This window comes from Alosa sapidissima, chromosome 3, assembly GCF_018492685.1.
Source record: "Alosa sapidissima isolate fAloSap1 chromosome 3, fAloSap1.pri, whole genome shotgun sequence".
Classification (NCBI taxonomy): Eukaryota; Metazoa; Chordata; class Actinopteri; order Clupeiformes; family Clupeidae; genus Alosa; species Alosa sapidissima.
Window position 1 is genome coordinate 1,064,880 of NC_055959.1, and position 27,333 is coordinate 1,092,212.

Here is a 27,333-nt window from a genome sequence, read left to right on the forward strand (position 1 = left end):
GGTCGATCCCTAGTCCCAAGGAGAAGTACGAACCGTTATTTGAACTAACTACGTTATGAATTGCATCCACACATCAGCAGCCTTTTAACTGTGTACAAAAGTGTTACAATAGATCTCTGAAGTTCGCCTACAAAAAGCTGCCATGTTCGACATCCGGTATCTGGCGATTTTTCCTATGGGAAAATACCATGGGGATTTTGAATTATCATACCCGTTAAACTCTCGCGGAAATGAAAAACTCTGAAATGCAGACATTTTCCTTAACACACTTTTGTCCTCTGCCTTCGAGTGGATACTGTGATCTCTGGTACGTGAAGGCGGCACACTTTGATTTTTGCTACCCCAGAGCTAACAATGCAACTTGCCTAGGTAGTTAGCTTCAATTAACAACCGGATCTCCTTATATGGGCAAAGATGGCCGTTTTGGTTCTTTTTTGTAGGCGAACTTCAGAGGTCTATTGCAAGGGTTCCCGCATGAACGGCACTCAATTAGACCGATACACATATATTGCAATGTTAAGGAATTCATGTAGCCTAGAAATCTAGACGCACCCTAGCGGCGGCAAATTAATTTGCTCAGCCTGTACGTCTAGTATCAATCCATAGGGATTTCTATTGGCTGACGCCGTGGACCTCATCCAATCACAGCGCTCTATTTTGTTAGAGAGTCTTAAGGCGGGCTTAACAGGATAACGACAGTCCTGCGACGGTGAACAACAAGGAAGGTGGCTATGGCGAACGAAGAGCGGTTGTTTGAATCGGCGTTGGCGTCAACTTTGGAGAAATTGGACTTGTGCTTTTCTTTGAAAGTTGAGCAACACAATGCACTTAAGTATTTGCCGTTTTGCCGACCGGATACGGATATGGTCGTAGCGCTGGCCTATTGCATGCCTAGGTAGTTTGAAAGACAATTCTCTGCCCGCCCCTTGGATTAAGCGAGGTGAATGGTTCGATGCCAGACTATACATTTCAATGATATAGGATAGTCCGCCAGGCTAGAATTCATGTTTTTTCATTCAGATATGTAAATCAACATGTATTTATATATTTAGAGGGGATGCATCCCCTCTATTGAAATCCGGAGACTTCTTATTACAGTGCATGAAAATGCACTGTACTGTTCTTCCAAGGCAACAACAACAACAACTTATTATTATTCCGCTTACCACTTTTTCCGTACGCAATTTCTCTTGAACAGTTTAACTTAGAAACTTCGTTCAAACTTTGTAAGGTAGGTATTCAAACGGACCAAGCTGCTATGTCTTTTCAACTTTGAAACTTTTATACTTTTTAAATTATTAAAGAAAAACGTTTTAAAAATCCCCATAGACTTAACATTGCTGATTGTGACATCATAATACGGCCGTTAAGCAATTAGAATCCTATGGCAGGTGTTAAGGCCATCTGTATCAACTACCAGTCTCAGGCTTTAAGCATACAAACTGGCCTTATTAAGACTACACATCCTGTTCAATTGCTTCCTCTGCCAAAAAACTGTTTCAAAATAAAAGTCCTCACTACAATATTTCACTGTTAAACAATTTAACCCTTTAAACTACTTTTCAACTTGTTCAGCCATTGTAACTGTTACTTGTCATCAACTATGACTCCTACCCACTGTAGCTAGTTAACATAGTTAGCATGTTAGCATGCTAATTAACATTTTTAACAAAGCTGCTAAAAATAATTAGCTAAGTTAGTTAAGTAACATGGTTAGCATAGTTATTATGTTAGCATTGTAGTTAGCATTTTTAACAAAACTGCTAAAAATGATTAGCTAAGTAACATGGTTAGCATAGTTAGCATGTTAACATGCTAGTTAGCATTTTTAACAAAACTACTAAAAATGATTAGCTAAGTAACATGGTTAGCATGTTAACATTGTTAGCATAACTGCTAAAAATGATTAGCTAGGTTAGCTAAGTCACATGGTTAGCATAGTTAGCATGCTAGTTAGCATAACTGCTAAAAATGATTAGCTAGGTTAGCTAAGTCACATGGTTAACATAGTTAGCATGGCTAGCATAGTTAACCCTTTAGGCGCCAGAGGTTTTTTTCCGAAACGATCAATTTTGACATCTTCATTTCAAAAGGCTATATCTTAAAAGTGATAAGAGATAGAGACTTTCTGTAAATTAGAGAAATATTAAGGATGACCCAAAGTGTAGATTAAATGTTTATATCTAATTTGCATATTATGACGTCATATGGTGGCGGCCATCTTGGATTATAGAATTTTCATGAAAAGTTGCATGTTTGAATGATAAATGCACCACTTCTTTCCCCCCAAAATGTCCCTCACCTTCTGAATGCTATATTGCACAATACTGAATGCTCAGGTAAATAGTAAGTAGTGAACAAACCAGGATCATTACAAATCATTACTAATAAATGGCAGAAACAAACCAAATGCATGTAGCGGTAGACTGGCCTTTTGCTGTAGAGATTCAGTTCAGAGATACAGTAGGCACTCTGATTCCATGTATGGGGCACATATATATTATTCAGATGACACACAAACACAAGTAGACAAGACCTGTTTAGTTCAAAAGCTCATTTGACACGGCAAGGCACAGATCAGGAGTGAGATGACGAGACAAGACAAGAGACAATGTTAGTATTTTTTTTCTTTTTGTTGATGTTTTTTTGTTTTTTTTCTTAGCTGACAAAGACACACACATCACAAGGACATGAACACACAAAAAGGAACACATAGTGTACTGTATGTCCTAAATGATCAGGGAAGTAGATAGCAAATCAACAGTGTAAATCATTACTAAATGGCTGACTTTTTTTTTTTATGTAGCAGGCCTTTTGCTGTAGAGATAATGACTCCCTATCCCTATCCATACAGGGCCGGCATTCCCATCATCTTGTGATAGACTATGCATGACCTAATGTGTGTGTGTGTGTGTGGGAGAGGGAGAGAGCGTGTCACCACCTCCACCATGCGAGCAGCATGGCCAGATCTGCCTCGCGCGCGCCGAGTGGAGAGAATTTGCGCAGCTCGGACTAGGCCTACTGTCATTCTCATTGCGACTCCCCACACTGCCACTACGTTCCCCCCTAACTGTCCTATGAGCACTTCGACCTCGTCTAACATACCCAGTGGCATTAGACAAAGGCTCCACCACGTTACTGTCGCCGCGATTGTGGAGAGGCTCACGTTCAGAAGACAGAAGCTAGCGCTATGGATATTAGGCTACCTCCAGCCTCGTTCGCCACACCACTAACACCCTGCTAACTTCCCGATGAACACTCCGAACCTGTGAAACATTATTCCCACCAGTGACATTGGGCAAACGATTCAACGTTTGTGCTTGGTGTAAGCTAAACTATGGAGTAAACTCTCACTTTGTCCAGCTGCATCATTGCAAGGCAGGGACGCATCTGAAGCCTCACTAAACGAATCACCGTCATTTTCTGAAGGCAGATATTCCCCTTCAGAATCAGGGTCCGCGAATAGAAGACCCAACACTTCATTTCAGGTAAACTTTTTTGATGCCATTAGACGATAATCTAATGCAAATACTCGCTGACGTTGACAATATCGCTCTGACAAAGTGGCTCACACGCACACTAGCTCCGGTATTTCATACACTGATTCAATGCGCTGTAGTTAGAAAGTTTTGTTTAAAGCGTGTCCTTTTTTCGACTCGGGGATGACGTATGACATGTCTGCCATCTAGTGGAGTGGAAGTCGAACGAAATATGACACCCTATTTGACTAAATCGGCCGTTTTATTCAGTACCGCATCTTGTCGACTATAGTCGCCTGTGGCGCCTAGAGGGTTAACATGTTTAGCAAAACTGCTAGAAAACGTTAGTTAAGTTAGCTAAGTAGCATGGTTAGCATGTTAGCATTGCTAGCACTGCTATAAATCATTAGTTAAGTAGCATGGTTAACATAGTTAAAAATCTTAGCATAACTGCTAGCAAACATTAGAGCCATGCCAACTTTGATGTCAATGGGACATTTTGCCCATGTTCAGGGTGGAAAATAAAAAAGAAAGATTTGCATAAGACAAGTGAAATTGGTGTTTTCAAAAAAAAAGGGATCATGGAGAATAAAGAAAAACATATTTAAAAAATCTTTGTATATTCCCACAAGGTGTTTGGGTGCTCTGAAAATGATAACCAAAATGATTTTTCAGACTTGTGAGGTCTGCTGTTCAGACCCTGAAAGGATTTGTTTTCTGTTCATTGCTTTTTGTGAGAGTGTTTCTACTTATCTCAGTAAGGAAAATAAATCAAGAGCCTATGTTGAGTACAAATATGTCTTCTGAAGGCTTAAACAGAGCCCAGCCAAAAACTCCAATAAAATTTGTATCAACTTTGAGGGACAGCTATGACCATGCAGGATTATCCAGACCAAACGTGACGATTTTGCTACATACTATTCCTATTTATGTACCAGCATGCAAAATTTGAGCCCTCTACAAAAAAAAGAGGCCGAACAAAATCGACACCCCCCTCCCCCTGTAAAATTGGCTGTATCTTGGAAAGTATTGATCTTACGTAATTTTACAGTGTGTCTCCTGGGTAACATAGGTACACCTGGTAATTTTTTCAGAATTTTTTGAGACCTAAGTGCGTGGGCCCTGGTTGGACTGACGTGGAATGACCCCTATTAAACTAGCTGTCTATCAACAATTTTTAAACTATCTACTGTCTATCAACAACTTTTAAACTATCTACATTCAGCTTTTAAACAGTCTACTTTTAAACTATCAACTTTTATTAAGCTATGCAACCACCATGTCTATCCTAGCATCACCGTACTAACCATCTCTATTATCTGTTTTAACTATACATGATATTTTACATCACAACTTAAGCATTTTCATGCACTGGTTATTCCTTGGAATTTCTAGATATTATTATTTTTCTTTTTACCTTTTTGTGCGTGCTATTCAGCCTAAACCGCTTAACGTACAAATTTGGTTGAAGCACCGTTCCGTAGATCTTCCAAGGCTTTACCGTCCTATCTGTTTTTCATTTTTGAGAAGTTTATACTTTGAGATATTTGTAATTAAAAGTGTATTTTTCCCCCATAGACTTGAATGGGGGCTGTGATGTCATAATAACAAGCGCAGCTGGCTCTAAGTAGTTCTCAGAGCAGTTCCCAGGCTAATCAGAACACTGCCACAGGTGTCACCTGTGAGGAATTCAACTGTCTCAGCTTCTGAGCATACAATCTAGCTCTACCTGAACTACACATCCTGTTAAAGTGTTTCCTGTGTGTCAAAATAAAAGTCCCAGCCATATCTCATGCATTCAGCATTATATCTCCAGAACGGCTTGACGTACATGCTTCAAATTTGGTATGAGTGTTTTTATGGACTCAAAGATGAAGTGAGTTGGAGGTTGAAGGTCAAATGTCAAGGTCAAAAACACCTTGAGTATGATATCTCAAGAATGCCATGTCACACAAGATTCAAATTTGGTTACTTCAAAAGCACCTTTGCAGGTATCACAATTACCCTACCAACCAGCTAGCAGCAAGCTCAACAGCCTCACCAACACCCTAACCAGCAGACTGCATCCCCTCGTGTAATTCCTCGGAATTGCATTTCTAGTTATAAATTGCTATTAGTCAATTAATGGGGAGATAATCGATAATCGAATCAAAATCGATTCGGACTGAAAAAATGAATCGTTAGATTAATCGATGCATCGAAAAAATAATCGCGAGAATTAGCCTACTGGGTTTTTGCCTCCCTCCTCTATGTGCGGTGCTTTTGTCACTCGTCTGATTGGCATAATGATTCATGGAATCGCGGGCCGATAGAAAAAAAAAGCAGAATTTTCCCCAGTCAGGAAATACTTGGCATGCAATATTTGGAATCATCAAACATAAAGGCATACAATTAAGTGGTAGTGGTATGAGCGTTCATTCAGTGTGTGTGCGCATCAGCGGGAAAGAAACTAAAACCACTCAAGTTGCACAGATACCGTTGGTAGACTGAGCTTTTGTTCAATATCAACAAGTCAACCACGTGTTTATAGTGGCATTGGCAATGCATAGGTCCGTTTATACAGTGTAGAGATGCATAGTAAATATTAATAATAGGCAGAATTTGAGCATTAAATAAATTGATTAAAGGTGCATTGAGTTCCTGAATGGTTTCAGCGTGATTTCATTTTTGTCTCAAATCGTAAGCATCTCTCCTTGATCCACTAGCTGCCTAACCTGACTCTCGTCAGATGAATTTCGTTCCGCTCAGCTCCGCCTAGCATTACAGTGTTTCCCACAGAATTGGATTCAATTTGTGGCAGTAGCTGACTTTGACAACGGGGGGGGTGGGTATTAAGATCGTCTTGGTAGTGTATAGGTCTAATTGAGTGCCTGTCACTTTAAGACGTTTGAGGGAACCCTTGCAATTGTAACACAGTTGAAAGGCTGGTGATGTGTGGATGCAATTCATAAAGTTTTCTACATAGTTAAAATAAAGGTTCGTACTTCTTTGGGACAAGCACTTTTGAATTTTGGAAAACACTTTTTCATTTACATCGGGATTTTGCAAACATTCAGTGTCAGAGTCAATAAAATGAGCCCTTCAACGAAATTGACAAGCAGCTGTAAGTAGGCTAAGCATGCTAAATTCGACATCCAAGCGGTATTCTAACGTTAGCTTTGAGATACTGCTTGATTTCATAACTTAACTTAGTTTAGTCTCTTCAATGTAGCCTACTATGTTGTGATAAGACCTTAGCAGAGTTCACTTTAATGCAGCAGTTTTGAACAAATTTGCGCAGCATGGTCACGATGCTAAGCGGATTTAATAGCAATTTAGCCAGACGTATTCTATGCAATGCTTCTATGTGGCAACAACAATCCTTCAACAACCGTGAATATTTTGTTAAATGCACATGCAGAGGAGTGGGGCAGCGGGCTACAAGAGAGAGCGGGGCGGGGCAAGGAAAGGCTGCGTGCGTAAAAAGCGCAACTCAATGCCAATGCAAGGATTTGACCTTATATTTAATTTAAATTAAATTAAAACATAGAATTCATCTGTGGCGGCCAATTTTTATTTCGTAGCGCCCCGCCACAGATTAGTCAATGCATGGGAAACACTGCTTCACTCACATCCATCTGGGACCTCTTCCATTGAGAGTGATTTCCGCACGAGATTGTATGGTTGAGCCAATCAGGACGCAGGGCGGGAGTTTCATAGATGTGACATAGCGTAGAAGCGACTGTGAGACTGTTATCAGCGTCACGGGTTGGCTTCGATGTGAGTGGTTGAAGTAGCACGTCAATAGATGACGGACAAGTGGCTTATTCAATCATATGCAAGCATTTTTTGATTAGGCCCAGCCTTCTGAAGCACCATTCCAATGGATCGGTTCCAGATGGATGAGTGGAGCTAGGCGGAACAAAATTCATCTAGCGAGAGTCAGGTTACTAGCTGCCTGCCCCCTGAATACACTGTGAAAAAGCCCGGTCTCGGGAGACAACACAGGGGCCGTAATTCATCAAACAAACACTAGGGGCACAGGCTGTGCACCAAAATAACAATCCACGTTCCAGCCAATCGCCGAGAAGGGCAGTGCGGAGGTTAGGGGAAAGACTGTTTGGATATAATGGAAACCTATGGCGCTGCATCGGCGAAAAGGGGAGCGAAAAGGGCTTATATTATACTTACTAAATCTTTAAACAAACGTGAATAAAAGGCACAAAATAAGGTTGGTGTAAGAGTTATCTGTGTGTTTATGGGATTTAGGTGACCATTATATTCCTATTTTTTGCTTTTTCCAGAGTGACACGAATGTAGTCACAGTCAAGCGGCCAGTGGCTGACTATAACCAAAGTCCTTTTAGGCAAGTCCCTCCACTCAGTGGCCAAATTGTAATGCTTTTTGGGCACTTTTCGGGCATCTATTTCGCCAGAAATGCACATGCGCAAGGCTTCACAACACCAACCTTGCTCCAGCGGCGAGATCACAACACATGATTGGCACAATGTATTCACAACACACCACATGATTGGCACATGTATTCGTATGTCGACTTTTTAGCTGCAGAAGGGGCAGGATATGTGTAGACAACTGCCATATTGCCGTTACAAACTAACCCCATGCATTTCTATGGTGGATTTTTTGAGTGCTGCGTCTCCTCATTGTCTCTGCTATAACTAAGTTCGGCAAGCTTAACTTTACATTTCATAACAATGTCAAGTTCCACAGTTAGCTAGCTAGCTAGCTAGCAAGCTAACCGTTTAACATAGGAGATTATCGAAGTTAGCTACATCCTCAACATTGGGGTATTGGAAATTAATTAGGTTGGTACTGTACATAGTTTCGACATCAGTCAGTTACATATATATTTCTTCATAACCGTTGTGTTAGTAAAATGATTGAATGTCCTGTGAATTAATAACTAGATATTACGTATGACTACTGGCTGTCTACCATTGGAATCAATAATATAATGATGCGCAGTTAGTACATGGGGGGAGGGGCGAGCTTGCTCTGTTTTGTTTGGTATTTACTTTGAACGTCAACAGAAGTGACGTCATGCAGGAACTCATAGTGCACCTTTAAAAATAATAAATGAAATTCAAAAGGGATTATGGATGATTGACAGCCCTAGTGCACAGTAATGTAACATTTATTCACCATAAATGAATAAAGTTGAAGTGGCTGCAATGAGTTGGAGTTCTGTTATGGTAAAACTACAGCGGGCGGCACTGCGCACAGATATTATTGAAGAGTGCTGCAGCTTCACCTCTCCTACTGTCGGAAAGTGAAAAAGCAACAGCTAATAGATTAGTAATGTAAATTAGAACACCGGAAGTAACTGTTACCACAACCACAGACTGGTGTTTTTGAATGGCAATCGGCTGCGACATCCGTTTTATCTAACGTTAGATGCTATGATATGTAAGGTTGGGTTACCTTTCCTTGTGGGGAAAAGGGCCCCGTTTCCATTGTTCTGGTTCAGAACTAAATCATTAGCCAGTTAAGGCAGCTAGCTGTAGTCAGATGGTCACCATTTCCAATAGTATGTAACGTTAGCCTACAAATGGAGTTAACGTAGCACTTGATTCGCCAAACTTGGTTAACGTTAGCTGGCTAGCTAGCAAGACAGGCCAAAAACGTGTCTTCAACACGCAGTCTTTTGTGAGGCTGAGACTAGCTGACAGCTAATAACCAGGCAGACAGCATTGAAAGAAATCTTCTATGGAACAAACAGGAGTTGCTCTGCATATGAGTGCTCGCCAACTATCTGACTGGCTACTTTTAAGCAGCCATTCAGTGGTTTAGCTTCAGCTAAAACAAGGCCACTGGGACCTTGCTAATTCGCGAGCTAACTGCAATGAGTGCTGAAAACAATAACGTTCCGTGTACACACCAACACATAAATAATGTTTCACGTCAATCTCTTGTCAGGAATAGCTCCTCATGTAGTATTACCTTTCCAGATCCTCATCATCGAGTAATTCCATATCTGGATCCATGGGTACATCAAAGTCTACTGACGACATTTTGCTGTGGAAGGAATGGGGGCATGCGCTCTGTGCCGACGCGGACAATAATATCTGTCTGCAGAGCCGCAGTTTCAGACCCGCAGTTTGGAGGACGGTTATACTTGGGGCAGTTTCAACACTCAACGCATGCGCTGCCACTGTATCGGACAAGAGCAGAGAATTTGTGTAGTTGTTACTTGTACTTGTTTTTTTGTTACACTTCGGAGTTAGGCTACGTTAAACATGAATAACCCTATCTGAATCCTCAGCGATATCAGGAACAGCTCATTATGACTTCTAATTAAGTAAGAACACTATCACAATAAACCTAACAAAACATAACCGCAATAGCCCTACTGCTGCTTGTTTAAGGGGTGTGAACACGCTTTGCCGCTTATAAAACCCAGGGTGCACTATGTTTTCATAAAAACGCAGCCGTTTTTTCACTTAAAGTTTAACTTTGTTTCAGCTCAGGACGCCTCCGCAAAAATAAGAGGCACAGCAGGCGTAAAAACGCGATCGAGGCGCTCTAGGCGCAGAGCTTACTGCCAATAAGAAGCAACATAAAAAAAATTCGCAGCTCACTGCAAAAAAGCGTCCTGTCTGATCGTTCCCTTAGTCTTTAGGACCTGATACCTGTTAGTCATGTTCCCATTTTTACAGGCCTTCCAGACCTCAGATCACAGGAGAAGGACTTAGGCCTACTAACAAAACTCCCTAATGGCCTCCTTACACCAAACAACTTTGACAAGATTTGGGAAAGATTCTTGAAAGATTGGAGTCTTTTGCGTAAAGCTTGAATGGGGGGCATTAGTTAAAAGACTACAATCTTTCAAGAATCTTTCCCAAATCTTGTCAAAGTTGTTTGGTGTAGGGTGGCCATAAGAGGTAAAAATATGGTGAAGCAGCTTAGGCCTAACTGTGCAGTCCTTGAACGCACTTCCTGGGGACATAAAACATGCTCCAACTGCAACCAATTTTAAAACCAGGTTATTAGGCCTACAGCGCTGCACTGTTATTCATAGGACTCTTCTTATTACAGTGCACAACAATTATTCCATTATTAATTAGCAGAATTATTAATGTGTTATGTTATTGTGTTATTGTAAAATGGGGGAGAACCAATGAAAATTCATGATAATGTAATTTGGAGCACTTAGCCTAGGCTATCTGAATAACTTTGACATCTCAAAATTTGCCTTGAGCCAAACAGTCCTTTTACAACGACCACCGAAAACAGAAGGTTGAGGTTGATTCCTAGTTGATTCCCAATAAAAATCAAGAAAATCAAGCAATGCATTGTTTTCAGGGAAAAAATATCTTGCCATTTTATTCTAACAAATCTCCATGATTAAACCACTCATAAGAGCCCAGAAAATAATCCAAACCTCATTATTACTGATGCATATGTGGTGTTTGATGTTGGCATACATATTTTGAATCATTATGTGATTTTGCCCTTCATTTTGGTTGATAAAATTCAAGATTTATGTGTAATAATGTGCAAATCTACGCTTTCAGAGACACAACGTGTTGCAGCACTAATTGAAATGCCCACTACCTCAAGAATATAGATATATTCAGTGTATTAACAGAATATATTAGAAAAACTGAATAAATATGGATATTTAGTATGAACCATATAGACAGATATGTACAGTATGTACAACTACAAATGTGCAGTGTGGTTACAGTACCATAGTAGTGCAGAAACAGTAACATTACAATAGTATTAATAATAAGTGTATGTGCAGGATGAAAAGCAGTAGAATATCGCTATGTACAGTATAAGTGTAATTACAGTATGTACATTTGTAAATAAATAGACACTATGGGTGGGATAGGGTAGTGCAGTTGTGGGGGGGTGGGGGGGGGGGTATGTCGGCCTCCTTGTTGTCCCTGTCAAAGTTGCCATGGTCATGAACACCTCAACAGGCACAGGCAAGGAGGCATCAGGCGGGACGGGGGGTGATGGGGGCTAGTTTGTTGGATGTCACCGGGATGCAGAGCTAGAGTTCAGTAGGGTGACAGCCACAGGAAAGAAGCTTCCTCTGAATCTGCTGGTTCGGATGCGAAGAGACCTGTAACACCTCTCGGAGTCTGTGGTTGGGGTGAGAACAGTCTTTGATAATGTGCGCCTTACGCAAGCATCGCTTGCCCTGGATGGCCTCGATGGAGGGGAGTGAGGAACCGGTGATGCGTTGGGCAGTTTTCACCACTCTCTGCAGTGTTTTCCAGTCATGGGCAGAGCTGTTGCCATACCAAACTGTGACACAGTTGGTGAGGACGCTCTCGATGTTGCAGCGGTAGACGTTCAATAGGATCTGAGGAGACAGATGGACCTCAGAAAGAAGAGACGCTGGTCAGCCTTTTTGTTCAGGGTAGAGGTGTTGGGGGTCCAAGAGAGGTCCTCAGAGATGTGGACCCAGAAACTTGAAGCTGGTGACACGCTCCATCTCAGTCCTGATGATGAGAATGTTGTTCTCATTTTTGTTGCTGATGAGCCCAATCACCGTAGTGTCATCTGCAAACTTGACAATGGTGTTAGAGCCATGTACAGGTGTGCAGTCGTAAGTGAAGAGGGAGTAGAGGAGAGGGCTCAGCACACATCCCTGTGGTATGCCGGTGTTCAGGGTGATGGTTGAGGAGGTGCGGTTATCTAAACTAACAGACTGAGGTCTGTTGGTTAGGAAGTCCAGAATCCAGTTACAGAGGGAGGTATTGATACCCAGTTCACTGAGTTTGGTGATCAGTTTGGAGGGGATGATGGTGTTGAACTCTGAGCTGAAGTCAATGAACAGCATTCTTACATAGGTGTTGCTATTGTCAAGGTGGGACAGGGCAGAGTGAAGTGCCATAGAGATGGCATCCTCTGTGCTCCTGTTCTGACGATGATGAATTCAATTACAGTTTTTTCTGAATGCTTAAACACAACTGTGACACAACACAACTTATAGCACAATTTCTAAAACTATTAATACTTATAGCAAAACCACTCACTGAGTTCGCAAAACTAAAAGCACAAACACTGCTTTGCACTCAGTTTGCAATCAGTTTACAACACACACTTTGCACAACTGTAGGCACAATTCATTGCACAGCACTCTTTTTGCGGAACTGTAAACACAACTCATGCTTTACACTCAATTTCCAAATGATCAACACATTCCTAGCAAATCTATACACATGTATGGCTATTATTTTCACTATTTTGCCAACTCTCTGGCACACTTTATCATGTGAAAACTGTTTTAGATAATTAGTTCACTTTGCAATCAGCCTAAGCACTATAAATAAGCCACAGGTTATGTACAATGGGTACAATAGAGGGAGCAGGAAGAGTGAGAAAAGTAAGAATTAGAGGAGGCTGGAGAATAGGACGTGGAGGTGAAGAAGTAGGTGGAAGAAGAGGAGGAAGAGGATGCGGAGGTGAAGAAGTGAGAGGGAGAGAATGACAAGGACAAGGAGGTGAAGTTAGAGGAAGAGGACAAAGAGGAGCAAGAGGAGGATGGGGAGGGGGAAGGGTAAGAAGAGAAAAAAATAGCCCTTTTACAGGCAAAAAAATCAGTCTACATGTGGGGATATTGTCATGTCAGGCCTGGATATTCCAGAATATATTTTCCCCGGTGCCTTGGACTAGGACATTGCATGTGATGTAGACGAAATTTTGAGAGAGACGACCTGATGTAGACTGATTTGTTTTGTCTCAGTGAAATTGCTATTTTGTGTTTTGACTTGGAAAAACACACTTCTGTTTGTTTTGACTAGTGCAGTGCCCATTCAAACATGCCATTCCTGAAGAAAACCCGTAGCTCAATTACATGTCCACAGGTATGCCTGCTTTAAAAATAGGATGCTAGGGAAACATCATTCCAGCTAAGCATTCAATAATGAATACTGAATATTATAATATATTAGCCTATAATTAATGTGGCCTCTAATACATGTGTAGCCTAATAAATGTAGGCATGGCTGCATGTGACATTTCTACAGATCAGAATGACATAAGTGAGTTACAGTGTGTACTGAATAACTTCCTAATGCTATTAGGAATGCTTCCCTATGCGTCAGTTTATTGCACACACTTTTATTTTGAGTGGTCATTACATACCCGTGTTTGATGATGGCGTGATAAGTGACGTCGCTCAGTCTGCAACTTGTTGTCTAACGTTAGCTATGTGGCATTAGCCTATCGCTCGTTTCAATTTGGGACCTTGCAGTTGGAATTGTCGTTTGTTTAGTTAAAGTCTCAAGTCCAAAGTAGCTTGGGTTATTTGAAGTGTCAGTTTATTGCACATACTTTTATTTTGAGTGGTCACTACATCCCCGTGTTTGTTGGCGTGTTGTTGCAAAATCCGCGTAATCATTTTACGCAAGCAAACTGCATACAGGGAGTCTTTATTGGTGAGGTCAGACATGATAATCATCTTGCATCTTAACCCACAAGCAGTTCCCGAGTAGCCTTATCCGTTTTTTAAATTGCGACTGACTATCATCAAAGTGAGACCTAGCCACTGTCAGTACACGATCCATGGGGGTGGAGCTCCCCTGAAACTGCCCCCCTTGGAAACAGTACAGTGCAGCGATAAGCGTCCTACGTAAATAAGCATATTTTGAAATATGCATTCAAAAATCTTCAAAATCGAGAGTGCACACATTTGTGCCACGCGCGAGCCACATACGAAATCTTAGGTCAGTCTGACAAACGGCCAGCGAGATATGCGTGCCACAGACACACACACAGACGCTTCTTGCTTTATAGATAGATGTGTGTAAATAAACACTAATACTTGAAGTTTGGATCCCTGTATGTTTACAGAACTATGACAAAAATATGACCTCAAACTGACATACAGTAGTCTACCTTGTGCACAGAGAAAGCAAAAGCCAGATGTGTTTGTTATTCATACCATCAGTGTGTAGTTGGCACATTGCGTGCTTACTATTGTGATGGCTTGTGTTTACTGTTTGATACGAAAACACCATTTTTACGAAAGTGTGAAGAGTTAAGCAAGGTGTGTTAGCTTTTGCAAGAGAACTACAATGTTTTGCTGATTGGGTGAAAGGTTTTCCTATTTGTGTGTAGAGTTTTGCAAAAAAAGCCATAGTTACAAAAAATGTGTTTAAGCAATCAGAAAAAACTGTAATAGATTAAAGATCCTTTGTACTCGTTTCTCGTTTTGGCTACAATTAAAAAAATAAACATTTGTACTGCAGACCTATGTATGTCATCATTTAACATTAATTTCAACTCGCAATTGAAAGTAAGGAAGGTAGAATAGTAATTAACAATAAGGTCTGCATTCAGGTATTGCCCTAATAAATATAACATGCTCTGAAAACTCAAATTAGCTTTTTTTTGCACATAAATCTTGAATTGTATCAACCAAAATGAAGAGCAAAATCACATAATGAGTCAAAATATGTATGCCAACATCAAACACCACATATGCATCAGTAATAATAAGGTTTGGATTTCTGGGCTCTTATGAGTGTTTTAACAAAAAAAGCCAATAGGCGGAATTTCCTTTTTTTTTTTAAATCAGAGGTCAACTTTGAAGGCCTGTACAGCCACAAAGCTACAAGATCCAACTTGCTATCATACCATTTTATACTCCAGAGATATGTAGCTTTCAGAAAAATATAGTGAGAATTTGCCCCCCCAAGTGGTAGTGACGACCCCCTGTGGCTCATGGACTATTTAGTAAATACAGATGAGAAAGAGGAAAATGTCTGCAACACCAGTATATGCTCCCAATTTATATTTTTATTACCGTGACGTTTCGGGCCAGCTCAAGCCCTTCATCAGACGTGAGGTAGGCTCTATATTACTTCATTCCTGCTGCTGGTGTGTGTGTGTGGAAGGTGTGTCGTTGCGGCTCCAACAAACTCGCGTAGTTTTCAGTCAATGACTATCATTTGCAGGCAAAAGCATATGAGAAACAATTTTTTTCCAGTTGACATGTAGCCTTGTATTACGGGCTGTGATGTGAATTAAGATATCCTAGGCTACAAGCCATGCTCTAATGCAACGCTTTTTACTGAATATGTTGTTGAGTTTAGGCTTTTAAGTTAGGCTAGGCTATCAAGATTAGCCTATCTTTAATGCACCAGCATATGTCATTCCTTGATCTTGGCATTTAGGCTAGGCTACGTTTTAAAGCTATCAATCTAACAAAAAGCAAGCACTGCAAAACATGTAGGCTACTGTATACACGTTATTGAAGTTAGTGTGTGTCTGAGGTGATTTAATTGAATAATGCATAGCCTAGACATAACTCCAGCCGTCAATACAACTTCACGTTGATGGTCAGTCAGAAGGCAGCTTGTCGTAACTTCGCACCGTAACTTCAATCCAGTGTTTAGTAGCAGGGTGAAAGGAAGGCATAAAGCCGTATCTGATGTTTCCCTTGGCTTTTTAAAGTTACGGCAAAAACATAATCTTATTTCTCCCAAAAAACAACGAATTGTTTGACTACATAATAAAACATATGTTTATTGTCCTAATAATGACAAAAACTCATATTCGCCAAAATTGAAGTTACAACCTTTTGCCTTAGTGCGGCAGCACAGGGCCCGAGGTTGCTGAGGGTCCACCATCAGGACCACTGCTTTCTCCAGGAGCTCAGGAGGTGAGGCCTGCCATTTCTGTCTGGTCTGCAGGCCGGGTAGGTATTCCCTGATGAATCGGGACCAGAAGTGATCCGCCAGTACCTGTGAATGCCGCCATCTTCGACGACTCAGGATCTCGTTCTCTGGGTAGACCACTTGGGGAAGCGATCCATCAGGCCGCCCCATGAGCAGGCTATTTGGAGTCACGGGGTCAATATCTGCAATGTCAGCAGACACGTAACCCAGTGGCTTTGAGTTGAGGATAGCCTCCACTTCTAGGAGAACGGTGAGTAACACTTCCTCAGGAACAGGTTGGAACCCCACACAGGTGTAGAGTGCAGACTGGGGCTGCAGGTGGGTTGAAGCAGAACTTGATCCTTTGGCGGGCGAGCTGTGTCTGTAGGACTGGTACCATGTTGGCAAAGGCTTCCTTCAGTTCCCTCTCTCCTTTAAAATTAGTCCCTCAATCAGACCACAATTCGGCAGGACTTCCTCTTCTGGCGATGAATCGCCTCAGGGCCATCAGGTAGGCATCAGTGTCCATATTACTTAGGACATCCAAGTGTACTGCCCTGGTGGTTAAACACTTGAATATAATTCCCCAGCGTTTCTCTTGGCGTCTGCCTACTTTCACTGACATGGGACCAAAGCAATCTACGCCAGTTGAGTAGAAGGCTGGTTTGTGTAGTTGGAGACAGGCGGTGGGAAGATCCGCCATTTTAGGGACAGCAGGCAGGGCTCTCCAGTGCTGGCACTCTGCACAAGTGTGTTGGTGTCTGCGGACTGCTTCCTGACCATGGATGACCCAATATGACCTCCGCAGCTCTGCAAAGACCCGCTCCGGGCCAGGATGATGCAGGTCTTCGTCATACTTCCAGATAAGCAGCCGGGTCACTGGGTGAGCCGCATCCAGTACAATAGGGAGCAGTGATACATCCGCCTGCCCTTCTAGTCGTCTGAGCCGCCCACCCACTCTTATAAGGCCTGTAGACTTGTCCATTTCAGGAGCTAGGGTAAGTAAACGACTCCTTGACAGGACAGGTTTCCCTGCAGCTAGAAGTGGGTAGTCCTCAGGAAAGGACTGCTGTTGAGCTCTCTGGAGGGCGGTTACCTCTGCTTGTCGATACTCAGCAGCACTGGGGGTGGAGCTGAGAGGCTGGAGCTCTTGAGCTGTGGTGTCCATGAGCTCTTGCCACATCTCAAACTCTTTACCCTCTTTGCTAGTCGTTTCAGGTGAGGTGACTGTTACTCCACAGAAGGCAACCTTGCGGAGCTCTGTCTTGTCCTCAGGCGGTTCAGTGCTGGGCCGCTCAGGCCAGGTGTCAGGGCTCTGGAGCAGGAACGGAGGTCCTTGTGACATCGGTTTGGCTCAATTAGGGCTTCAAGGGGCTTTCCTCTCGTCAAGTCATCGGCGGGGTTATTCGCTGAGTCTATGTAGCGCCAGGTGCAGCTCTCTGTTAATTCTTGTATCTCAGCTACTCTCGCTCCGACGAATACTTTATACTGACAAGACTGGGAGTGTAGCCAGGTTAGTACAGTAGTGGAGTCTGACCACAACACCGTACGGGCCACTTTCAGGGTGAGTTCCCTCTCCAGGACACGAGCCAGCTGTGCGGCCACGAGAGCTGCACACAGCTCCAGGCGTGGAATTGAATGCAGGCGTTTTGGAGCTACCCGTGAGCGTGCTAGGATGAAGGCCAGGTGTATGTGGCTGTCAGCGTGCTCGGTTCTCATATAGGCCTCGGCTCCATACGCCTGCTCTGATGTGTCTGCGAAGATGTGCACTTCACGGGTGACCCCCTCTAGTTTTACATCAGTCGGCACATACGCACGAGGGAAGGCGACATGAGACAGTAACTTGAGCTCAGCCTCCCAGCTGGACCAGGCTTGCAGAAGCTCAGAGGGCAGATTGGAGTCGTCCCAGCCGCGTTGCTTGTCCCACAGCTGCCGGATAATGAGCTTAGCCCGGGTGGAGAAAGGCAACAGATAACCTAAGGGGTCATACTGTGTAGCTACGACTTTATAAATGTTCCTCAGGGTAGGTGTCTTATACACCACTGGCCGATGTTTGTAACCTAAGGAGTCTGTCTGCCAGTTCCAGCTGAGGCAGAGGGTTGATTCCAGTGGGTTGGTCTTATCTTGAGCGGGCCACAGGTCTAAGCTCTCTGATCTGGCATCTTGAGGTAAGTGACTCAGGACACTCGGATCGTTGCAGGCCCACTGACGCAGTTGGAAGCCAGCAGAGGACAGCAGGTCCCGAAGCCGGTCCACCAGCAGCCTAGCCTCCGCTGTGGTGTGCACACTCTGCAGGCAGTTGTCAACGTAGAAGCAGTTCTCCACAGAGAATCTCAGGTCGTTGTCAGGCTTGCTGTAATCGATGACGTGGCGTTGCAGAGCATATGTGGCACAGCAGGGGCTGCAGGTGGTGACGAACGGCAAAACCTGCCACTCGAACACTTTGGGAGGCTCATCAGCTTTTAGATCACGCCACAGGAACCTCAGCAGGGGACGGTCATCAGGCAGGAGGCGCACCTGATGAAACATCCCCTTGATGTCTCCACTAACGGCTACAGGTTGCTCGTGAAATCTCACCAGGACACCCAGCAAGGAGGCGCCGAGTGCAGGACCAGGTAGGAGGTACTGGTTCAGAGTCTGCTCCAAGTACTGGTGAGAGCAGTTGAAGACAAGGCGATTTTTTCCGTTGTGTGTGACGAGGTGATGGGGGATGTACCAGCTTTGTTTAGGGGTGTTCTCTTGGGTGACTTCCCTAACCACACCTGCTTCAATTAGTTTGTGCATCTCTATCTTGTAGGCATCTGCTTGTTCTGGGTTTCTTAGGAGACACCTCTGCGTGCTGCGTAGCATAGGCAGAACTGACTCCATGGGTGCCTGCAGCTGTGGCATAGCCGTGTGGCGCAGGAGTGGCGTAGCATACCTGAGGACCCCATCGACTTCAGTGCGGATGGTCTTGGCTTCAAGCAGTGCGATGGCCTGTTTATCCTGTTTTGACCTGGTCACCTCTTTCTCCCGCTGGTGAGGCACTATGTCCACTTTCCACAGCCGTTCGACGTGCATGAACAACTCGTCCGTCAGTGGTGGGCCAGAGGTGAACAGACACTGTGCAGCGTGTGGTGGCCGCCCCATGAACTGGATGGGGCCTTGGAGAGTCCACCCAAGCCTAGTGTGGACGGCTGCAGGACCATCCGGAGGGCCCAGTCTGACGGGTTCGACAGGCGTTATCAGGTGGGGCTGGTCAGAGCCAATCAGGAGGGATGGCGTTGCTTCTTTGAAGGCAGGTAAGGAAAGGCCACGGAGGTGTTTAAACTTTTGCTGAAGGCGATCAATGGGATAGGTGTGCTGAGCTAGGCTGAGACGGCTGGCTGTAAAGGCACCATCGATCTTATAGCTGGTTTGAGGGGTAGCAGCCGAGGAGACATGGAAAGACACAGTGTGTCCGTGAAGTACCTGGATGTCCTGACGCACAGTGCGTAATGGGAGAGCTTCAGGGGATCCCTTTATGCAGAGAGACTTGGCTGCAGCTGGCAACAACATTGTCCTGATCCGTCGTCAAGGATTGCAACCTTGACAGAGGTTGCAAGGTTTCTTTAATGTACACTGAGCTGCTTGATGAGTTCGTGCACAGCGCCAGCAGCGCTTGTTGACCTGGATCCACTCTTTAAGCTGGTCTTTGGAGAGTTTGGCGACATCACTGCATTGACTAAGATGCTCTGTGCTCTGTACTCTCACAGTATGCACAGTAGGCTTTGGCCTTTACCTTTTTCTTCACTGAACTCTCCCGGTGTGATGGAGACGTGGACTCAGAAGCCTCTCCAGCACAGTGTAGGACCGTTACTGCTTGTTTCCCTTGACGACCATCAACCTTTGTGCCCTGCCTTTCCGCCTTTAACACTGGCTTGATTGTCAAAGCCCTGACACCACGATTCGTAGCGGAGCCATTCTGACAGATCATACAGAGTGTGAGTGGCTCCGGGCTGCCTGAAATGATGACGGCGAAAATCAGCTCGCTGTTCTGGTGGAAGTTTACTCAAGAGTCGAGCTACGTGTGAGCCACAGATGAGTTCAGTCTCCCCTTCAGGGCCCAATGTCTGCAGCAGGCCCACTAGTGACTGCACCTGGAGGGAATATTTCTGGAATGCCGCTGTATCACCACGCTTGACTTCAGGGGCTTCTAGAACACTGGCTATCTTTCTTAAGGCGAGCTGGTGAGGTTGGCCGAATTTATCATGCAGAGCAGCCATGGTGTCAGAGTAAGGGGTTGGTGAGTTTAGGTAGGCATCGGCTATTTGTTTAGCTTCATCCAGCTTTAGATGGTCTACAAGTATTTGATACCTGAAGAGCTCCGTGGAATCATATGGAAGCAGGTTCTCTAAAGCTATGCGTAGCCTCGCAAACTCACTAGGGTCTGGGTGAATGAATTTAGGTATAGTGGGCCTAGGGCCTCTATACGCTTGCTCGATGACAGGGGGCTGCAGTGGCAGGCTAGGCTTTGTGCCAGGTGCCCTGGTGGCGGCCAGTGGGTGCTGGATGGGCGCTGAATACATTCTCCCAGGGTAGGCTGGAGAGGGCTGTGTGAGAGGCTGAGCGGGATGTGCAGGAGGGCGAGGTAATGATTGCTGATGATGTTTTACCTGCACAGGGTAAGACATCCTTGTATGAGGAGCAGAGGCTGGAGGCTGAAGATGCTGCTGTATTGGCGGTGGAGGCTTTAAAGGCGTTTGTGCAGGGTCTTTAGGGCCATAGTAGGGTTGCCTACGATCTAGATCTGATGCCTCCAACTTAAGGTTATATATACCTTTATACAGGTCCACATCAGGTTCATTCCTTAAAGGGGGATCAGGCCAATCCTCCTCCTCCTCTTCTTCCACTTCCTCTTCGGTTTGTACTCCAACGGGGAAGTTCCTTGAGGCTAAGGTACTAGATTGAAGAGGTTTATAGGTGCTATACTTTGAGGTTGGGGCATTAGACTGCCCAATGTCAGCTCTCAGTGAACGGGCTACCTCAATTAGCTCTCTAATCTCGCTACGTGCCTGGTTAAGCTTAGTTATGCCTGACTGGAAGGCCTGTTGGGTTTGGAGCAGATTGTTATTCTCGTCTTGAATGGCCCTTAAGATAATGGGAGGTTTGTTGTGGGCTCAACAGGAATGAGGGTATTTGTTCAGGCACAGCATTGTTAATCTAATCTCTCCTCTGGAGGCGGCCAGGGGCTAGCTGAGGAGTCTCAGAGTGAGCAGCATCCCCGTTGACGCTAACAGAGTGAGTCTGAAGTGGCAGGAAGGGGTTCCATGGACTGAACGCTACCCTATCTATATTTGGAGATGATAAACCCAATTGTAACTGGTCTCTATGACGGTATCCTGTATAGTCCACCTCATAGTTTTGCAGTCTAGCAGGTCGTCGTGTTTGACGCTTCGGTCTCACATCGGGGTACATCTCTCCTCCCAACTCCATCTTGTATAATGCGTGCGGTTCGAAGGACCAATATTGGGGAGGTTATAAGGTTGCACTGATTCGGGTGTAGGGTAGTGGCACTATACTGGATGGTATATCGGTCAGAATATAGGACGAAGAAGAGATAGGGTTTAACCCTTTCGTGCCCGTGCCGAACATTCCATTTTTGGTGCTGGATGACCTCCTCACACAAAAAACCTTATTTCTTGAGTATAATACATACCATCAATGGGATATACATACCATTGTAATCAGAAGGATCAGTTCTATGAAATGATTTAAAATACATATGGTAATATTGATATAGTAATGAACAGTATTTGAAAATCCTCTCCAAATGTATATCCGGAATTTGTCAAAATTTAATTTCATTCACATAAAAATTAATTTATCATATTTCTCTACAAGATAGAGAATAATATAGAGTGTATGAAATGTTCAGCAAGTTGTGGGCTATTTACCAAAAAAGACTGTATTGGAATATCATTAACCTTTCAAAAGTTATAATTTTAGTGATCAGTGTAAAAAAATGCAGGAAATGGGATTTAGAATGTTGACAGAATTCACATTCACTTTCTCACCAACAACATAAAAGTATGCATAAAAACTAATAATCAAGTCAGAAACAATGGTTTAGATGTATTTGGTCTATAAGAATAAACCATTTATTTGTATATAAGCAAATGCTAGTCAATAAGAATGACATTGTCACGGACAGAAGACGACCCAAGAGCGCAAGTTCAAATTCAGAGTCTTTTTATTGAAGGGTTCAGGGGGGGAAGAGGAGTGAGAGAATCGTGAGGTCTTGGAGGTTCCGGTTCCAGGGGTGCTAGGAGTGCCAGGGGTTCCAGGGGTTCCAGGGGTTCTCGGGGCTCTGAGGTTTTCCAAGTTTCCGGGGGGTTCCAGTCCAAGGTGCCGAGTGTGTGTGTCCCCCAGTGATCGAGCGGCGTCTCGGGCTGAGGGTGGTGACGCGTCGGGGCTCGCTCGTCTGGTGGTCGGAGGCAGTCAGTAGTAGCAGCAGCAGGCAGTAGTACAGACCAGGGCTAGGCACTAAACGTGGTGAGAGACAGAAGGCAGATTCGAGTTACCGGGGGGGCTGAAGATCGGAGAGTAATCGAGAAGATCCGGAAGCCAGGTCGGGATAACCGCGGCAGTAGAACAGGGAGGCAGTCAAGAAAGGATCCGAATCACAGGTAGGAGTCAGAGAGTAGACAGGCAGGCAGGTTACTGGTCCAGGTTTGAAGACGATCTGACAGGGCTTGGCTGAAAAACAGGGCTTTATATACTGGGAGAGGTTAGTGGAGAAATGCAGTGCAGCTGGCAGAGTAATTAGAGCAGAGTGGGGCAAGGTGGAGCTCGTTAGGCAGAGTAGAGAGAGAGTGAGCAGAGTGGCAGAGAATTGAATTCAATTAAGGTTGTTACCAGGGAGAGAGAATGCTCATGACAGACATTAAAAAAAAAGACATACTGTACCTTACCAGTAATACAGGAAGTAAGTATACTGTATTCATTTAAGACCATTTCGGAAAAGAGACATAAAATACATTTGATTCAACAAATACAACTTCCTTATATAAATCAGTATAATATGAAAATTATATACATATATAAAATGTATTATTATTCATGAAAAGCTAGGAATACAATCAACATCACTCAAAACTCAATGTGTTCTAAACATTTGAAAGTGGATTACATACTCAGAACAAGCCTGTGGAGAATAAACACATACACACAAACTCATACCCACACACACACACACTTACAGAGGAGGATAGGGAAAGGTGGGGTGGGGAACCTGAAGGTTGAACACAGAAGAGCTATGACTCATTACTAAACGCATCCCCTTTTGCAGAATGCCAAATCTGACAGCAATTTGTTTATCAATAAAACAAATTCGCCTACTGTTACACTCCAGGGCCATACAAGCTACTTTAGTTTTATTATGTACGTTTTTTATAACAAGCTCCTGCTGTACAGGAATATGCATTTGATGGAAAGACGACAGAGTAGTAGTTGGAGCAGCTGAAGGTGAGGCTGAAATTTCAACGGAAATGCCTACCAGCTGTTGTGATAGATTTCCTCCAAATTCTTTCTGGTTGTAGCTACCAAACCTAGGTTCAACACCAGATTCTGCATTGCATTGTCAAACTTGAAATAACAAGAAGCTGACAATGGCAATGTCAATGGAGAAAAAGTGCTTTCTGGTATTCTGCGTTTTTTGGAGTACACAATATGTATTCATCATTTGGTCAATGTCCCCTGATCCCTGCCAAGACTTGGTTCCCCAGTAGCAATGGATATTAGGGAGGGAAGTGAACCCCATTTAAATGATCAATCCCAGAAACCTGTAAAACTCTTCTGGGGTCTTTGTCCCATGCCCCTGCACTGTTTGCATATGATGGCCTACTAAGCACAAGCTCCCATTCCTTCCGGTTGGTAAAACCACATATGCCTGGGACAACAATGTGAGTAAAAAAGAACATAACAAGTCTATATTTCACACAGTTTTTTAGTCTGCACCATCCTATGCACATAAATCTATACCTTCTTCCTCCATCCCCTCATGGTCTTCAGCATTGTGAGCGCAAGCTCATGAGCAGTCAGCTACCTCTTCAGGCTTGCGAGAAGGTCTGTGTAGGTCTTGTCATCCTCCATCTGAAACAAGAGCGAAATCATACAAATACCTTTATTAATGTAAAAAATAACAGATTTGTGCATGTATGCACACAAAAGTAGAGGTAGCCTAAACTACTGAAGCATCCTCAGAATATACTCGAAATATTTCTAAGTAGGCCTATGAAAAGTCATTGTATTACACATGGGTTTAGCTACCCTAAATCTGATTGCCTGGCTGGCATCAAGATAAAGACAGATTACATTTCACCTAGTAACAAACTGCTTAAATGCAGTAATGTCATTTCTGACAGAATATGTGATTTCACATCATGTTTTCTATAACTAAATATTGAGGAGTTGTGCTTCATCTATTTCAAGTCATGCCATCTTAGAAAATGTTGAGACAAGCACGTCTGATGTTTGTCATTTAGAAGTTAGCAAGCTAAAATAGTTCACTACAGACTGCACTACAGATAACAACCGGAGGAAAGGTAATAAGTTAATTACATTTCTGACAGAATATGTGATTTCACATCTTATTTTCTACAACTAACGTTACATATTGAGAGGAGTAAAAATATCGCTCAACTTATTTCATCTAAGAGAACGCAACTTAGAAACGCGGCGCCCATTGATTTATTCATCTTTGATTTGCTATACTGTCTTGCCAATTTACCTAACAAGTAAATTGGTACTAGTGTAACCCTGTAGAAAATACATGGTTAAGTTTCCTTTTGTTTGTAAGCATTTAAATACACAGACACTGTATTCTTTATTTTCATGTTAAATAATAATTGTACAAATTCATGTGGAAAAGATTGCTACTTTGTCATACTAAAATGTATAGAAAATGACTGAAAGATATAAAATAATTTGTTTCTTGGTTAAGATGTTAGCCAATCAGTGGGGAAGGTGAGAGGTCACGAGAGGAGGAAAATGCGGTGTAAGGAGAATTCACGCTCTCTTTGGCTGTAGACGAGATACCGGAAGATCACACTGGAGAACTGTAAAGTGATTAATGCTACTTTTCGTGCTTAGTGAACACTTAATGGTTGTCAGACCGATAACCTATTGACTACTTTGCATGCGGAAGAAGTCGGTATCACATAGAGACATTTTCAAAACGAATTTGTCAGGATAGCTCAGTTAACAGTATTGTCTGAAAAGTTAGCAACTCGGTAGCTGCGACTTTGTTATGCTAACTGGCTTCGACAGGCAATGAGTTGCCTTTGAGGAACAAGACTGCGATCCTAACCGGAGGGAGCTTGCTGTTTGAACTGATACTCGACTACCGCGTGTGAGAAACCGCACACACCAAGTGTGCGTGAACTTTGCTGTAGTGACGGTGCATGGACTGTGTGCAAGGACATCTCCAGCAACTGCGTGAGTTTTTCTGTTTGTTTTCGTTGCGCGATTCGCGTGAAGTGGCCACTAAAGTTTTAAGGCCTCAACGCCCCCAAGCTACGGTTCAGGCCTGCATCAGTGTGTGTGTGTGTGTGTGTGTGTGGGGGGGGGGGTTTATTGCAATTTAGGAGTGGGGGGGGGGGGGGGTTTATTGCAATTTAGGAGTGCCGGCTTAGGTAGGCTATTAATCTTGGGTCCATAGGTTTAAAGTGTATCATTTAAAAACTGCTTGTATTATACATGGGTTATATGTAACCGGTTGATTTGGTAATGCTATTGATTTAAAAGCAACTGAAAGAAGGTATAACATTGAGTTAAAGTTTTGAATGCATTTTAATGTATAATTTCATATACATGCAACGAATTTTGTTTCAATACATATGCCTAAACTTTACCTCTGGTTGTTGAGAATTCATTGATTTACTGAAGTGTGTAGATTTGGTGTGTAAGATTAATATTTACATACATTTAAGATGGAGAATACTGACTACATTTTAGAATAACTAACTTAAAAAAGGAGTCCGTTTAAAAAGACAATCACATAGTTATTTACATCCAGTTTATTTCATTGAAACACATACAAGGGGAATTGTGATCAGACATTGAAGTTAAATAGGGTAAGAGAACCCAGGTCGTCTTTTGCTGCACTAATATAGGCAAAAGTACGCTACACTAGAAAACAAACTTACCTACAGGTTATATACTAACAGGTTTTTAAATGAAACTGTCAAATGAAAATAACTGACATCAAAATCAAACGATAATATTGCAAGCAGTTCAGAATTATACAGTTAGCTAAAGTTACGTGACTATGCACTAGCCCCCCCGCTAAGCCATAATGTTGACGCTGATGAGAAAGCATATTACTGTCAAATAACATGATTTAAGGACTTCAAATTAAGATAAACCATAACTAGAACCGATGTAAAAACAATATTACCTCAGTTTATCCAGCTGTGTGGTTTCCAGTCGAGGTAAACTCCAACTTAAGTGCAGGTGGCATCCGGCTGTCCACGTAAAATGCACTGACTCAAGTGAAAATATTTTTTCAAGACTCATCTTCAAGTATCCAAAACATTTCGCGCCATAAACCCCTTAACCAATCATATCAAATTGAAGCTTATGTTGTCAGCATTATGGGGAAGATTTCAGAAATAAAATCAGTCATTGGACAGCTGAGATATTAGACGATTGGCCATAGTTACTTTTGTAACGAAATTAGAACGGTCGGGCTCGTAAGGGTTAGCTCTGTATTCTTCCAGCATTGATATTCAGTTGCCAATATGCACACACACATGTATACATATCACATATACATATACATATATATATATATATATATATATATATATATATATATATATATATATATATATATATATATACATATATATATATATACACGTTTTTCGTCAATGACTCGACACTCTGAATATTAACGACTGGATTACTCAGGATAACTACTACAGGAATAACAGGTAAGTAACTATACTTTTCTTGGAGCACCAAACTTGCACGTCTGCTCATTACTGCAGGCACTGGCAGAGAGAACTAAACAGGAAACACGTAAGTTTAACAAAGAAAATATTGCGACAAATGATCTATCGCGGCAAATGCACGTAACAGTCCAAGCCTTTTCTACAAACATAATTAACAACAATAACATTATTTAACAATAGTTAAGGCTTAACTTGAATGATTATAACAGCACATTGCTATCCCATTTTTTTTGTATCAGCTGAGCTAGACAGGGTCAA

At 42.9% G+C, this 27,333-nt stretch overlaps 1 protein-coding gene across 1 annotated transcript in view; it reads right to left on the reverse strand.

Moving 5' to 3' along the window:
* Nucleotides 1–9,563, reverse strand: part of dnajc7 (DnaJ (Hsp40) homolog, subfamily C, member 7) — a 51,232-nt gene extending 41,669 nt beyond the window's left edge. Inside the window, exon 1 of the mRNA XM_042085988.1 lies at nucleotides 9,420–9,563. Coding sequence (XP_041941922.1) covers nucleotides 9,420–9,490 — 71 coding nt within the window. The 5' untranslated portion in view covers nucleotides 9,491–9,563. The remainder of the gene's footprint in view (nucleotides 1–9,419) is intronic.
* Between the last annotated feature and the right edge of the window lie 17,770 nt (nucleotides 9,564–27,333).